At 48.1% G+C, this 12,922-nt stretch overlaps 1 protein-coding gene across 5 annotated transcripts in view; it reads left to right on the top strand.

The window, feature by feature from the left end:
* The window catches only part of MAP2K6 (mitogen-activated protein kinase kinase 6), a 106,291-nt gene that overhangs the window by 81,014 nt on the left and 12,355 nt on the right, over positions 1-12,922 (top strand). For all 5 annotated transcript variants that reach the window (XM_061392985.1, XM_061392984.1, XM_061392986.1 and 2 more), the window contains exons 3-10: positions 830-878; positions 1,876-1,989; positions 3,595-3,714; positions 4,929-5,045; positions 5,719-5,770; positions 9,202-9,329; positions 10,350-10,427; positions 12,280-12,419. In XM_061392985.1, the coding sequence (XP_061248969.1) occupies positions 830-878; positions 1,876-1,989; positions 3,595-3,714; positions 4,929-5,045; positions 5,719-5,770; positions 9,202-9,329; positions 10,350-10,427; positions 12,280-12,419 (798 nt within the window). The remainder of the gene's footprint in view (positions 1-829; positions 879-1,875; positions 1,990-3,594; positions 3,715-4,928; positions 5,046-5,718; positions 5,771-9,201; positions 9,330-10,349; positions 10,428-12,279; positions 12,420-12,922) is intronic.

Here is a 12,922-nt window from a genome sequence, read left to right as displayed (position 1 = left end):
AACCTTAGTTTGTGTTTTCTATTCATTTCAGAAGGATTGCCACTGAAGCCTTAGATTGGCGTGGTATCTGCGTTTATGTTCCCACATTTTCGTTATTGTTTTATTTAGTTTCAGTAGGAGGGGTAGAATTATACACGGTACAACACGAGGCTCCTCTGTCCATGGGATTCTCCAGGCAAGAATACTGGAGTGCGTTGCCACGCCCTCCTCCAGGGGATCTTTCTGACCCAAGGATTGAACCCAGGTCTCCGAAATTGCAGGTGGATTCTTTACCGCTAGTGCTACCTGGGGAGCCTATAGCCGTGTGTGTGTGTGTGTGTGTGTATGTGTGTATGTGTGTATGTGTGTGTGTGTGTATGTGTGTGTGTGTGTATGTGTGTGTGTATGTGTGTGTGTGTGTGTGTGTACTGTTATGTGAATAATTAGGCTATTCCAGTAAGCCCCTGTGTAATTATATTATATATAATTATTTTATATAATGTATATGTATGTTATTACATATAATATAGTTATATATATGCATATTTATATTTTGAACGTGTCATTCTGCTAATAAGCATTTTGCTTAGAACATCTCCTTTAGCAGCCACTCTTATTCTATGAGGAAGTGTACTAATATCTTCGTAATAAAGAAGAAATTGAAGTGCAGAGACTGTGATTTCTAAGAACATCTGTTTGTTCCAGTTCCCACACTACTAACCTGTTTATGCTGCTTTATTTTACTCATGAGCTTTCACCTTATTTTTAAGGAGAACTCTCTCCAGTCTCGTAGGATTTGGGAAGGTCACATTCAGTTAAATATCTCATGTTTTTCCTTTCTCTTTTGCAGGCCACCTCGGGATTTAGACTCCAAAGCTTGCATTTCTATTGGAAATCAGGTGAGAAAAGTCGTGTCTGCCCGTTAACGTCCTGACCCTTTCATATGTCTGCTTTGCCACCGGCCAGTGGGAAAAAATGAATTTTCCATAACATGCTGTCAGGGGTTGTTGGGTCAATAACGTCTGAATGTAAACAGAAGTGGTCTGTGGAGCAGTTGCTATTTTAAATGTCAAATTGGGATCGGGCTGTTGTGGTTCTGATGGGAGGTCTCCGAGGCGAAGAGATGGTTTGTTTTGGGCCACGCTCTGCCAAGTCCAGGCCTAGAGCTAGCCGCCGGGAGTCAGCAGGCGGACCTGAGGGTCATCGAGGGGCGGAGCTGAAGACCCGCTGTGTGGGCAGCGCTCCCTGCGCCGTTCGGCGCCTGAGCTGGAACTGGACCTCTGTATTGCCCGGGACAAAGGGGGGCCCACAGTGGGCGTCTGCACATCTCCCGGGCACTTCTTGCTTTCAGTGGCTGCTTGGCAAAGCTTCTAGACCAGAAGGTTCTGGACCAGAAAGGACCCTTGGACTGCTCAGAGGAACCAGAGGGAGGACAGGGTAGCCTGTGTCTGGTTTCTTTCCTTTTTTCCTATTGCTGAGTGCTAAAGAATGGATGCTTCTGAACCGTGGTGCTGGAGAAGACTCTTGAGAGTCCCTGGGACTGCAAGCAGATCCAGCCAGTCCATCCTAAAGGCGATCAGTCCTGAATGTTCATTGGCAGGACTGATGTTGAAGCTGAAGCTCCAATACTTTGGCCACCTCATGCGAAGAGTTGACTCATTGGAAAAGACCCTGATGCTGGGAGGGATTGGGGGCAGGAGGAGAAGGGGACGACAGAGGATGAGATGGTTGGATGGCATCACCAACTCGATGGACATGAGTTTGAGTGAACTCCGGGAGTTGGTGATGGACAGGGAGGCCTGGCGTGCTGTGGTCCACGGGGTCGCAGAGCCGGACGCGACTGAGCGACTGCACTGAGCTGAACTTCCTATCGCACCTCGCTTTTGTCTCCTGCAGAACTTTGAGGTGAAGGCGGATGACCTGGAGCCCATTGTGGAGCTGGGCCGGGGGGCGTACGGGGTGGTGGAGAAGATGCGGCACGTGCCCAGCGAGCAGATCATGGCGGTGAAGGTAGTGTTCGCGCTCCCCAGACGTTTTCCGGTCCTGGTCCATATGTTTGTCCCTCCCAGCTGCAAATGGGCTCCTTTCACAGAAGCAAGACTATGAGGTCTCACTCTATGGGGTGAGACAGAAAATCCTATTTGTGGCGAACAATATTTCCCTCCAAATATGTCAAAAATGCCTCCTTGGTATGAGTAGCAGCAACTGGGTCTTTTTGAACTGCTGAATCCTACCCCCTCTTTTTAATTGTTTTATGCAGCCACCACATCGTGCTTCCCCGGTGGCTCGCACTTGCGATGCAGGAGACGTGGGTTTGATCCCTGGGTTGGGAAAATCCCCTAGAGAACGAAATGGCTACTCATGCCAATATTCTTGCCTGGAGAATTCCACAGACAGAGGAGCCTGGTGGGCTCTACAGCCCATGGGGTCACAAGAGCCAGACATGACTTAGTGACTGAACCACCACGACCACCAGCCACATCATCACGCGTAAAAGAAGCAACAGTACTTCCTCAGTGTCATCCACCACCAGGTCCGAATGAACGTCACCTTGATCGTTTTGTTGTTTTTTCTCCCGTTGGTTTTTCAAATAGGAATCCAGATGGGAGCTTGCACATGGCATTTGGTTTTCTGTCTCATGAGTCTCTTTTTAAGCTTTATTCTGTTGCTTTTAAAGAATCTGTCCCTGAAAATCAGGAAACCCAAACTGAGAGACAAAATTGCCTCCATTTGTGGAAACAGAGGAGGGTAAAGTCATCTTGAGCGAATTTGCATAGTTTTGGAGCTATAAAAAGAAATTTAGAATCATCGCATATTTCTTGAGTAGATGTTGGGAGGACCTTGGAGCGGGCCCAGTGTGTTAATTCTAGATGGGTTGTCAGGCATGTGGATGGTCAGATGACCTGGATTCCTTTTATTTTTTGGAGAATGCTGACATCTTTCCCTTACCTTGTAGATTTTCCAGTTTCATCTCCTGCAGACTCTCTGCTCCGCAGGCAAAAAATGTGAAAGCCTCGTGATACTATATTGTCATTTAATGACACAGTCGTGTTGCCTGTGAGGCTGCGCTTACTGGTGTGGTTAGTCTCTCTTCTGTTAGTAGAGAGAGACATGAACTGTGTCTCCATTTCAGTTCAACTCCTCCTCATCCCATTCCTCAATCAACTGACTCTTCTGCAGTTTCTGTTTAGGGTCCATATATTTTTACCTGTTCATAAAGAGGGGATTTCGGCTTTTTTTTTTTCCCTTGTATGAGCCCAAATCAGCCCCACATCAATGAATACTCTGGCCTCCTTGTGCTAAACCCACATGATAAGTCAGACTGTTTTGTAACTTGGAAATGTCTTCCCAAACATTTGCACACTCTCCGCAGTAGATGATCAGTTTGCTTCTCTCCTAGGGATTATTCAGTACGTCAAGTGAATAACAGTCTTCCTTACTTTTCATTTGTTACAGATAGGCATTCCTTTAGGGTAGGTATTTGAGCAGTTGTTGCTAGAAGCTATGCTGTGAATTTTCCTACTGTTCTCGGGAGGGGATCCTTTGGGGTCCCTGCCTTGTCGACAGACCCATCCTCAGGACAGTAACCATCCATTTTCCGTGCATTCCGATCAGCGGATCCGGGCCACGGTAAACAGCCAAGAGCAGAAGCGGCTCCTGATGGATCTGGATATCTCCATGAGGACCGTGGACTGTCCCTTCACGGTCACCTTTTACGGCGCACTCTTCCGTGAGGTAGGTGGTAGTGCCTTCAAAGCTACAAGGCAGGCGGTAACTGAAAAAGACGCTTCCCAGATCTCGCAAACACCTGCAGTCACAGGGCGCTTCCTTGTCCGACTTGTCTTCTGTAGAGAGTTTCATGCTTGTGAAATGTTGGTGCAGTTAGCTGGAAACCATAATATTTTCCAGTGTGTTTAGCCCTTTCAAAATGCTGGGGTTCCCTTTCTCCTTCCTGTTCTGGTTTGTCTCTTTTGGCAGAACGGTCTCTATCAACTTGTAGATGGATTTGTATCAATCCCTTGAAATCGCAAATACTCTGGTCTTTTGGCCGCTTGATGAGCTCCAGGCAGCCTTGTGCAGTGGATTGGCCTCATATTTGCTTCTTTTTTCTAATTCTGCTTTTCACTTTACGACGGTATGAATTCTCATCCCGTCCCCTTTCTAAAAACTTTTTATTAGGGTGTACTTGATTTGCATGTTGTTAGTTTCTGCTGTACAGCACCGTGAATCAGCCCTGTGTATATGTGCTCACGCGTTTAAAGGTATTTCCCTGTACAGCCCATTACAGAGTGTTTGAGTAGAGTTTCCTGTGCTGTACACAGGTCCTCATTGTTAGCTGTTTTCATCTCCCTTTTATAACCAGCTTTAAATGATAAACTGTGGCCAGTGGTCAGTGCGGAAAGTCAGGCATAGAGTTGGTATCTGGTCATAACTCCCAGAGCAGGGGTCCCCCACCTCCCGGATTTAATGCCCGATGTTCCAAGGTGGAGCTGATGTAATAATAATAGAAGCAAAGTGCACGATAAATGTAATGCACTTGAATCAGCCTGAAATCATGCCCCCCGCCCCCCGCCCCGCTCTGGTCCATGGATAAATTATCTTCCACAGAATTGGTCTCTGAAGCCAAAAAGCCTGGAGACTGCTGTCTTAGATAACAGTAATGGTAAAGGCTTGGGTTTCTGGCATCCTATAGCTTGTGGGTGTTAGCATTTAGAACCTAGTTTTCATTAAGGAGTGGGTGATCACAGGCATATCTGTTTGGCTGTCTGCTGGCTTGCTTTTTGGAGGTAATATTGCCCATTTATAAATTTCACTGAGATCTCGAAGGACACTGCATTTCCTCCAAAAGCTCACATAGGGAGTGGCCTGTTCCTCCTGACAGATGCTAACTGCTTCCTCCTCTCATCTTTCCATCCTCTCTGACTGTCTCCAAACCAACCGGCCTCCAGGGGGATGTCTGGATCTGCATGGAGCTCATGGACACGTCCCTAGATAAATTCTACAAACAAGTGATCGATAAAGGCCAAACAATTCCAGAGGACATCTTAGGGAAAATAGCAGTTTCTGTGAGTACATCGCAAGCCCCAGCTCCGTCCAAGGAGCGCGGGGAGGTCTGGGCCTCGTGTGTCTCTGTTCTGTCTGTACTGGGAAGCACCGCCTGGACCGGAGTGCCCATCCCGTCTGTGCGTGTTGATTGCACGAGTGCGTAACTGGATGGATCAATGGATGCTCCTCTTTCTGGGCTTGACCTACACGAGGTTCTACTCCTGACTCGGCCTGGGAGGCTTTCAGCTGAAATGCCTCTGAGCAGCACGTTCATCGGCTAGGACCACGTTCCTGGTGTCTTTGTTCTGATACTGGTTTATTTTGATTTTCGTTTGTGGGGTGTAAATGTTTCCTTAGGATTAATAGGCGCAGAAGGGAGCAAACAGAGGAGGAAGCTGCGCCCTTCATGGCTATTGAGGCCCAGGAGGGAGGAGAGGAAAAGATGCTGGGGGTCAAGTTAGAGAATCAGAACATACCAGTGAGACTGCCTCTCTGTGCTCTGATGTCATCTCTCTGCTGGACAGGGTCTAATTTGTGCGACTTCCTGTGTGTTTTCCTGGCTAGGAAGACCACTGTTGGAGAAAATACCTCCCCTTGGGACTGTAAGCCAGGGATAATAAATGGGGATTTACTTAAGATGCAGTTGCTGTCCAGTGATGGGGGACATAAATCCACCTTGTGTTTCTCTTGCAGATTGTAAAAGCCTTAGAGCATTTGCACAGTAAGCTGTCTGTCATTCACCGAGGTAAGTGTCCATGGGGCTGCCTTGGCTGTTCCTTTTTATCAATTTTATTTCTTTCACCTGAGTTTTATTAATTTCTTTTTTCTCCCCAGTGGATAAAATTGAGTCAGGCAAGAGAACAGAGGAGGGGCTTTCCTTTGGGATTGGATAGCAAATCGTATAAGGAGCTGCTCAGTATTATCTGGGGACATCAGGGGATGTGAGCTGTGGATTAGGCCTAACTTGAATATGAACTGCCTGTTGCCAAAGACAGCAATGCTATTACCCATTGAGAATTTTAGAGAATATGATAAAAATTCACCTAGTATCGGCCATCGCTGGAGAGCTTGTTAGAAAAGCGGAATCTTGAGTCCCAAGACCAACTGGGTCAGAACCGCCATTTTAACAAGCTCCCTGGGTAATTCTTGGGCGGTGAGGGTCTGAGAAGTTCTGGCATAAAGCTCGGCCTGTTCAGACAGCGGGAGGCAGGACAGGGTGAAAGGTTGGCTGGACTGTCTTCCTCTTCTCCCTCCTGTCTCTCTGTTGACCTGTTATCTCTTCATCCATCCATCCATCCATCCACCCACCCACCCAGATATCCTTTCTTCCATCTGTCTTCCATGCCTTCATCAATCCATGTATCTTGTGTAATTGTTTCCCGGCATTTATACAACACTATATTTATACAGCGCTACAATAGATGCCCTGACAGGTATCTATGAAGAAAATATATTCTTATCCAAATCCTACACAGGAGGAGTTCTTGGTAGGGGAGTGGGGCAAATATATGACACATGGGGGAAAAAACCCACATGAGAAATATGAAAGTAACAACCGCGGAAGTAGTGTAGGTAGAATACAGAAGAAGGACGTGATTAGCACGCGTGACTGGAGTCAAGGAAGGCTTCTTGGAAGAGTGTGTATAATCAGTGTATGAACAGTGTTGGTAGCTTATAGGTAGTTGTGACCTGAACACTGTTATACTCTGAGCCTGAAATAATGTAAGATGTCTCAAAAAACATGCCTATTATGATGGCTGTTATTGACTGTTACTATCAAAAATGGGAAAAATGTAAAGGAAGAAGAGGCAAAAAAGAAAGTGGGGAGAGATCCAGTTAAGAAAAGGGATGCAGATTACCCACAAATGCGAAACTGAATTTTAAAGGCTTATTTCAAAATTATGATACATTTCATTCATAGCAGAGAATGTTTACAAAGGGTAGAAGATAATAAAATGAAATCTGTGTATCTGTTGTTTAAGGGAAAATTATAAAGGATAATTTTTAAAGTTTTTAGAATAATTTTTTTCTTTTGAGTATGTGCCCTTTGTGAAACGTGTCACTTAGAAAAAAATTAATTTTCTAAATTTCTACTTTCATCATCCAGACCTAACGATGGTTCATCTGCTTGGGAGGATGCATTTTATCTTTTCAGACTGAGGAGTTCATTTAAGAGCTGCAGAGTAAACCCTCTCTGGTGGTGGTGGTTTAGTCACTCAGGCGTGTCCAACTCTTGTGACCCCACGGCCGGTAGCCCACGAGGCTCCTCTGTCTATGGGATTCTCCAGGCAAGAATACTGGAGTGGGTTGCCATTTCCTTCTCCAGGGGATCTTCCCAACCCAGGGTTCGAACCTGCGTCTCTTCTCCTGCATTGCAGGTGGATTCTTTCCTCCGGGAAGCCCACTCTACCCACATGCATATTCTGTGACCCGCCTCCTGGCCTGGACTGTCTGGGTTTATGATGAGTTACACCTGTAACTTCTGACGCACCTCTTGCAGAAGTATAGTTGATGTATTATGTCCCAGTCTGCCTTTTCAGTCCACTAAATGCAGACTAGATCATTAGGAGCTGGGCTTTTAAAGCATCATCGTAACACTTAGCACAAGCTCCACCTTCGTAATACATGCTTGGGGCACAACACGGACTTGTTCGTGACCGGGACAACGCGGTAACACTCAGATCTCTAGGGCTTAGGCCTCTAGCATAACAGAGACAGCTGCCCAGGGAACTGGGCGTTTGGCTCAGTCATCAAGTTTTAAGTTCTCACCACCTGTACGGGAACGATGAAGATGAGAAATTAGAGGAGGCAGTTGTTTCCATGGATGGATTCCCAGTCTGACGAGAAGGACAAGTATGAAATAGAAAGCAGACCACTCACCCAAGATCCGTCAGAACCAGAACTAATGACATGACACTGAATGAGCTAATGAAAAACGTTCATTGAGGAGTTCATTTAAGAGCTGCAGAGTAAACCCTCTCTGGTGGTGGTGGTTTAATCCACTCAGGCGTGGTGGTGGTTTAATCACTCAGGCGTGTCCGACTCTTGTGACCCCATGGCCGGTAGCCCACGAGGCTCCTCTGTCCATGGGATTTTTTTGTGACTATTCATTTTGAACACTGTTATTATCATTTTAGGGTCTGTCTTTCATGCATATATAACTATGTCCTTTAAGTTTTCCGTAACCCATGTCAACTTAGTAAACTCTGCTTTGGTAAACCGAAGTAAAAATATTAAGTCAACCTTAGAAATGCATTCCAATATATAGTCAGTTCAGTTCATCCACTCAGTCGTGTCCGACTCTTTGCGACCCCACGAACCGCAGCACGCCAGGCCTCCCTGTCCATCACCAACTCCTGGAGTTCACTCAAACTCAGGTCCATCGGGTCCATGATGCCATCCAGCCGTCTCATCCTCTGTCGTCCCCTTCTCCTCCTGCCCCCAATCCCTCCCAGCATCAGGGTCTTTTCCAATGAGTCAACTCTTTGCATGAGGTGGCCAAAGTACTGGAGTTTCAGCTTTAGCATCAGTCCTTCCAAAGAACACTCAGGACTGATCTCCTTTAGAATAGACTGGTTGGATCTCCTTGCAGTCCAAGGGGCTCTCAAGAGAAATGTATTCCAATATATAGTAGGTGCAGACAAATACTGCTTGATGCCCTTATGCATGGGACCTAGAATAGTCAAATTCATGGCGTCAGAAAGTACACTGGGAGATGCCGAGGTCAGGATGGTGGAGAGGGCAGGGAGAATGGGCAGTGAGTGCTTACTGGGGACAGAGTTTCAGTTTAGGAAGGTGGAAAATCCAGGAGATGGATGATGATGAGAGTTGCATGACAATGTGAGTGTATTCAGTGCCTCTGAACTGGACAGTTATATGGTAAAAAACAGTATGTTTTATGTTATGTGACTTCTACCACAATAAAAAGAAAAACATTAACAAATTTTAATAAGGAAATCAAGTTGCTTTTCCCCCTTTCTTCTTAGCTTTGGTGTTTTTCCTTCTTTTTAAAAAAGATCATGTTCTATCGGAGTGTAGTTCGTGTTGTGTAACTGGGGTGGCAGTTCCTTTTGGGATGAGTCTTGAGGGCGCGCCAGGGCGGGCGTGGAGGCTCCAGGCCCCCTGGTGGCAGAGAGCTGCCGCTGCGCCCCCAGGCTCCCGACTCTCCGCTTGCAGATGTCAAGCCCTCCAACGTGCTCATCAACGCTCTGGGCCAGGTGAAGATGTGCGACTTCGGAATCAGCGGCTACCTGGTCGACTCCGTGGCTAAAACCATCGATGCCGGATGCAAACCGTACATGGCCGTGAGTACAGCGCCTGGGGGTGGCGTTGGGAGAGCAAGTGCCTTCAAACCCTGCCAGGAGTCACGACCTGGGCGGCCAAGGAGGGAGCACTGAAATACGCCCAAAGCACAAGAAGTATCCTCCACTTTCTTTCTTCTTAAATGTCTCCTGTCTAAAATCCCGAGGCCCTTCCTTCTATTTGAAAAAAAAAAAAAATCAGAGGAAGAGGTATACTCTCTGAAAAAGCACTACATAAAGCCCAGTTCTCCACTCTGCGCTGTCTGTTGAGAATAGCACAGAGAGAGGAATTGCAATTCCCCAGGCAAGTCCGTTACGTTAGTCCCGAGGGAGCCTCGTAGCTGTGAAGATTCATTGCTTTTGGCAGAGACCTTGGGATTCCCTTTAAGTTAAGGGACTTCTACTGTAAATACTCTATTTGGAAATGAACACATGCTTGGAATTTAAAAGCTTTGTGTCCACGATTACCTAAAAGTGGTTGAGGTTGTTAATACCAGACCGTAGCCCAGTGACTCTTGCAGATTGTTTTCACTGAGTTCTGGACTGTTGGTATTTTATTCATTTATTTGGCTGCCTTGAGTCTTAGTTGCAGGGTGCAGAACTTAGTTGCCCTGCAGCATACGGGATCTTAGTTCCCCGGCCAGGGATCGAACCCATGTCCCCCCCTGGAAGGAGGAAGCTTGACCACCGGACTGCCAAGGAAGTCCCTGGACTGTTGGTCTTTTAAACAAGGAAACTTCAAGGCGGGCAGTGTAATGGTCGACTGTATGTCACGCTCTTTGGAAGGCCAAACTGAAGTTGCTTTTGAGTTGTGAGGGGACTCTGACGCATTGTCGTCTCCAAGAAAAGATGTCTGTAAACCCCGTGGAGACGTTGGTCTTCGCTGTCGTGAGTGAGACTCCTGGCCCGGGAGGCGTGTTAATGGCTCACAGCCGCTCACTTGGCAGCCACTGCCACCCCACCCCCGAGACTTTACTGAGCCAAGAGTGTCATCTCAGTTGTCCTTTTCTGTCTCCTTTCCAGCCCGAGAGAATAAACCCAGAGCTCAACCAGAAGGGATACAGCGTGAAGTCCGACATCTGGAGTTTGGGCATCACCATGGTAGTGTGTGATAATAATTGTGGGCTGGGGGCAGGGAGTATTGGGGCATGAAGCTGCGGTGGGGCAGACCTCAAGAGCAAGAGGTGGACGCCCTTGAAGCTGATCTGAGAGAGCAAGATTGTCCGCAGAGCGGGGCGGCAGAAACACTGAACGGGAACTGGGCAAACCCAGTTCTCTTCATTCCACCTCCAAGGAGTTGTGTGCCCTTGCGTGACGGATGGAGTCACACAGGCTGTCTCGCTGTCCTGAGCTGTAAAACGAGAGGGTCTGGCTGCTGTTCCTGAGAGTTATCCTTATGGTTTAAATTTAAACTACTCTAATCAAGCATGCAGAGGCTCAGGCTACTCCAAGAGCACGAATCTGTGTGGACCCTGATAGAGCTTTTTAAAAAATTTTTTGTTTTATATCGGAGCGTGTTTTGTTAGTTGCTTAGTTGACTCTCTTCAATCCCATGGACTGTAGCCCGCCAGGCTCCGCTGTCCATGGGATTTCCTAGGCAAGAATACTGGAATGAGTGGCCATTCCCTTCTCCAGGGGACCTTCCTGACCCAGGGACTGAACCCAGGCATTGCAGGCAGATGCTTTGTCCTCTCAGCCGTGTAGTTGATCACAATGTGGTGCTGGTTTCAGGTGTACAGTGAAGTGATGCAGTTTACTTGTATCTATTTTTTTCCAATTCCTTTCCCACTTAGGTTATTACAAAATGTTGAGCCGAGTTCCCTGGGCTGTACAGCAGGCCCTTGTGGGTTGTCTGTTTTAAAGACAGCACTGTGTACATGTCCATCCCAAACTCCCAATCTATGCCACCCGTCCTAGACGCTAATATGGAGAGCTTTGTATCCAAGACATGGGCTCAGCTTCTCGGAATATGGTTATGAGAGCAGTCTTGGCTGTTGACTGCAGGTATAGCCCCAGCACATACTAACAAACAGGCTCATTTCCTCAGGCACAGCCCTGAAGTTATACACGGTGAGAGCCTGATTTGTAACTCTGCTGATCGTAAATTTTCAGTGGATCACCGAGGTCTGGAAGGATCCATGGTGGTCCTGGTTCCTTCCCAGACACAGCAGCTGAGTAAATCCCGTGAGCTATTTCACGTCCTTGCCCAGAAGGCACGTGATCTTGTAACAGCAAGGCGGCCTTTACTCAAGTCCAAAAACCGAGCAGTCCTTTGGCCCTGTTTGTTTTCATTCCAGCGTGTGGCCAGCAGATGGCAGCAGAGGTAAGCGTCTTCGGGCGAGAACTGATTTTTAGACTAAACGTTTGAAAACCTGGCCCCTTTCATCCTGAAGTTGCACACTGCTGGCTCACAGTTTTATGAAGTGCCACACTGGGTTTCAGTGAGGTTATTGTTCAGTCGCTCAGTGGTGTTCGACTCTTTGTGACCCCGTGGACTGCAGCATGCCAGGCCTCCCTGTCCATCACCAGCTAGATGATTACTCAAACTCATGTTCATCAAGTCAGTGATGCTATCCAGCTGTCTCATCCTCTGTCGTCCCCTTCTCCTCCTGCCCTGAATCTTTCCCAGCGTCAGGGTCTTTCCCAATGAGTCCACTCTTAGCATCAGGTGGCCAAAGTACTGGAGCTTCAGCATCAGTCCTTCCGGTGAATATTCCGGGTGGATTTCCTCTTGGTGAGGGGCTGTCTCCCGGACGATGTCACCCCTAGCTCCAGGACGTGGGGGCACACCGCTAGCGAACACGGCATCATTGGCGTCCCCTCTGCACGTTTCACCGGACTGTCCCCGTCCGGTTGCCCTCTGCCTCCTGGGACGACGTGGATGCCCCAGCGGCTGCCCGGTACACAGTAGCCCAGAGTCAGCTCTCACCTCCTGTGTACCTCTCCCTTCCAGATCGAGCTGGCCATCCTCCGGTTTCCCTACGACTCATGGGGGACTCCTTTCCAGCAGCTCAAACAGGTGGTGGAGGAGCCGTCGCCGCAGCTGCCCGCAGACAAGTTCTCCGAAGAGTTTGTTGACTTTACCTCACAGTGGTAAGAAAGCGCGTCTCCCAGAAGCCAGGGTGAAGGCGGAAGGGGTCCTCCTGACTTCCTCCATCGGTCTAATCCACGTGCCCACATCCACTCCCAGTGTTGATGGAGTGTATCCTCGTTGCTAAGCAACAAAGACGGCTCTGCCTGGTCCCCGCTGAGCTCAGAGCCACAGAGGGGAGTGTCCCAGCTCAGTCATTCTAGCCCAGGTCCAGAGGGAAACGGGCACTGGGTCTTTGGGGGGAACTCAGAGGAAAGGCCTTAGGGGAGAGTTTCTGGAGGAGATAAATTCCGAGCTGGGACCAGGTGAGGTGTGTGCCAGGGAAAAGGGAAGTGGAGGAGGAGGTGTTCCAGGTGGGAGGAATCTCATGCACCCTGACACAGGCGTGGGAAACTGTTTGATGAGAGGCTGAGCCATCTGATGTGGGCCAGGGCATAAACAGAGAGGTGGGGGACCCACTGGAGGGCTCGGGTGGGGAGGAGATATGACGCAAAGAATAAGCCTG

The sequence above is a fragment of the Bos javanicus genome, chromosome 19 (assembly GCF_032452875.1).
Source record: "Bos javanicus breed banteng chromosome 19, ARS-OSU_banteng_1.0, whole genome shotgun sequence".
Taxonomy (NCBI): Eukaryota; Metazoa; Chordata; class Mammalia; order Artiodactyla; family Bovidae; genus Bos; species Bos javanicus.
The sequence above is the reverse complement of the archived record's forward strand: the minus strand, read 5'-3'. Positions and strand labels throughout refer to the sequence as shown.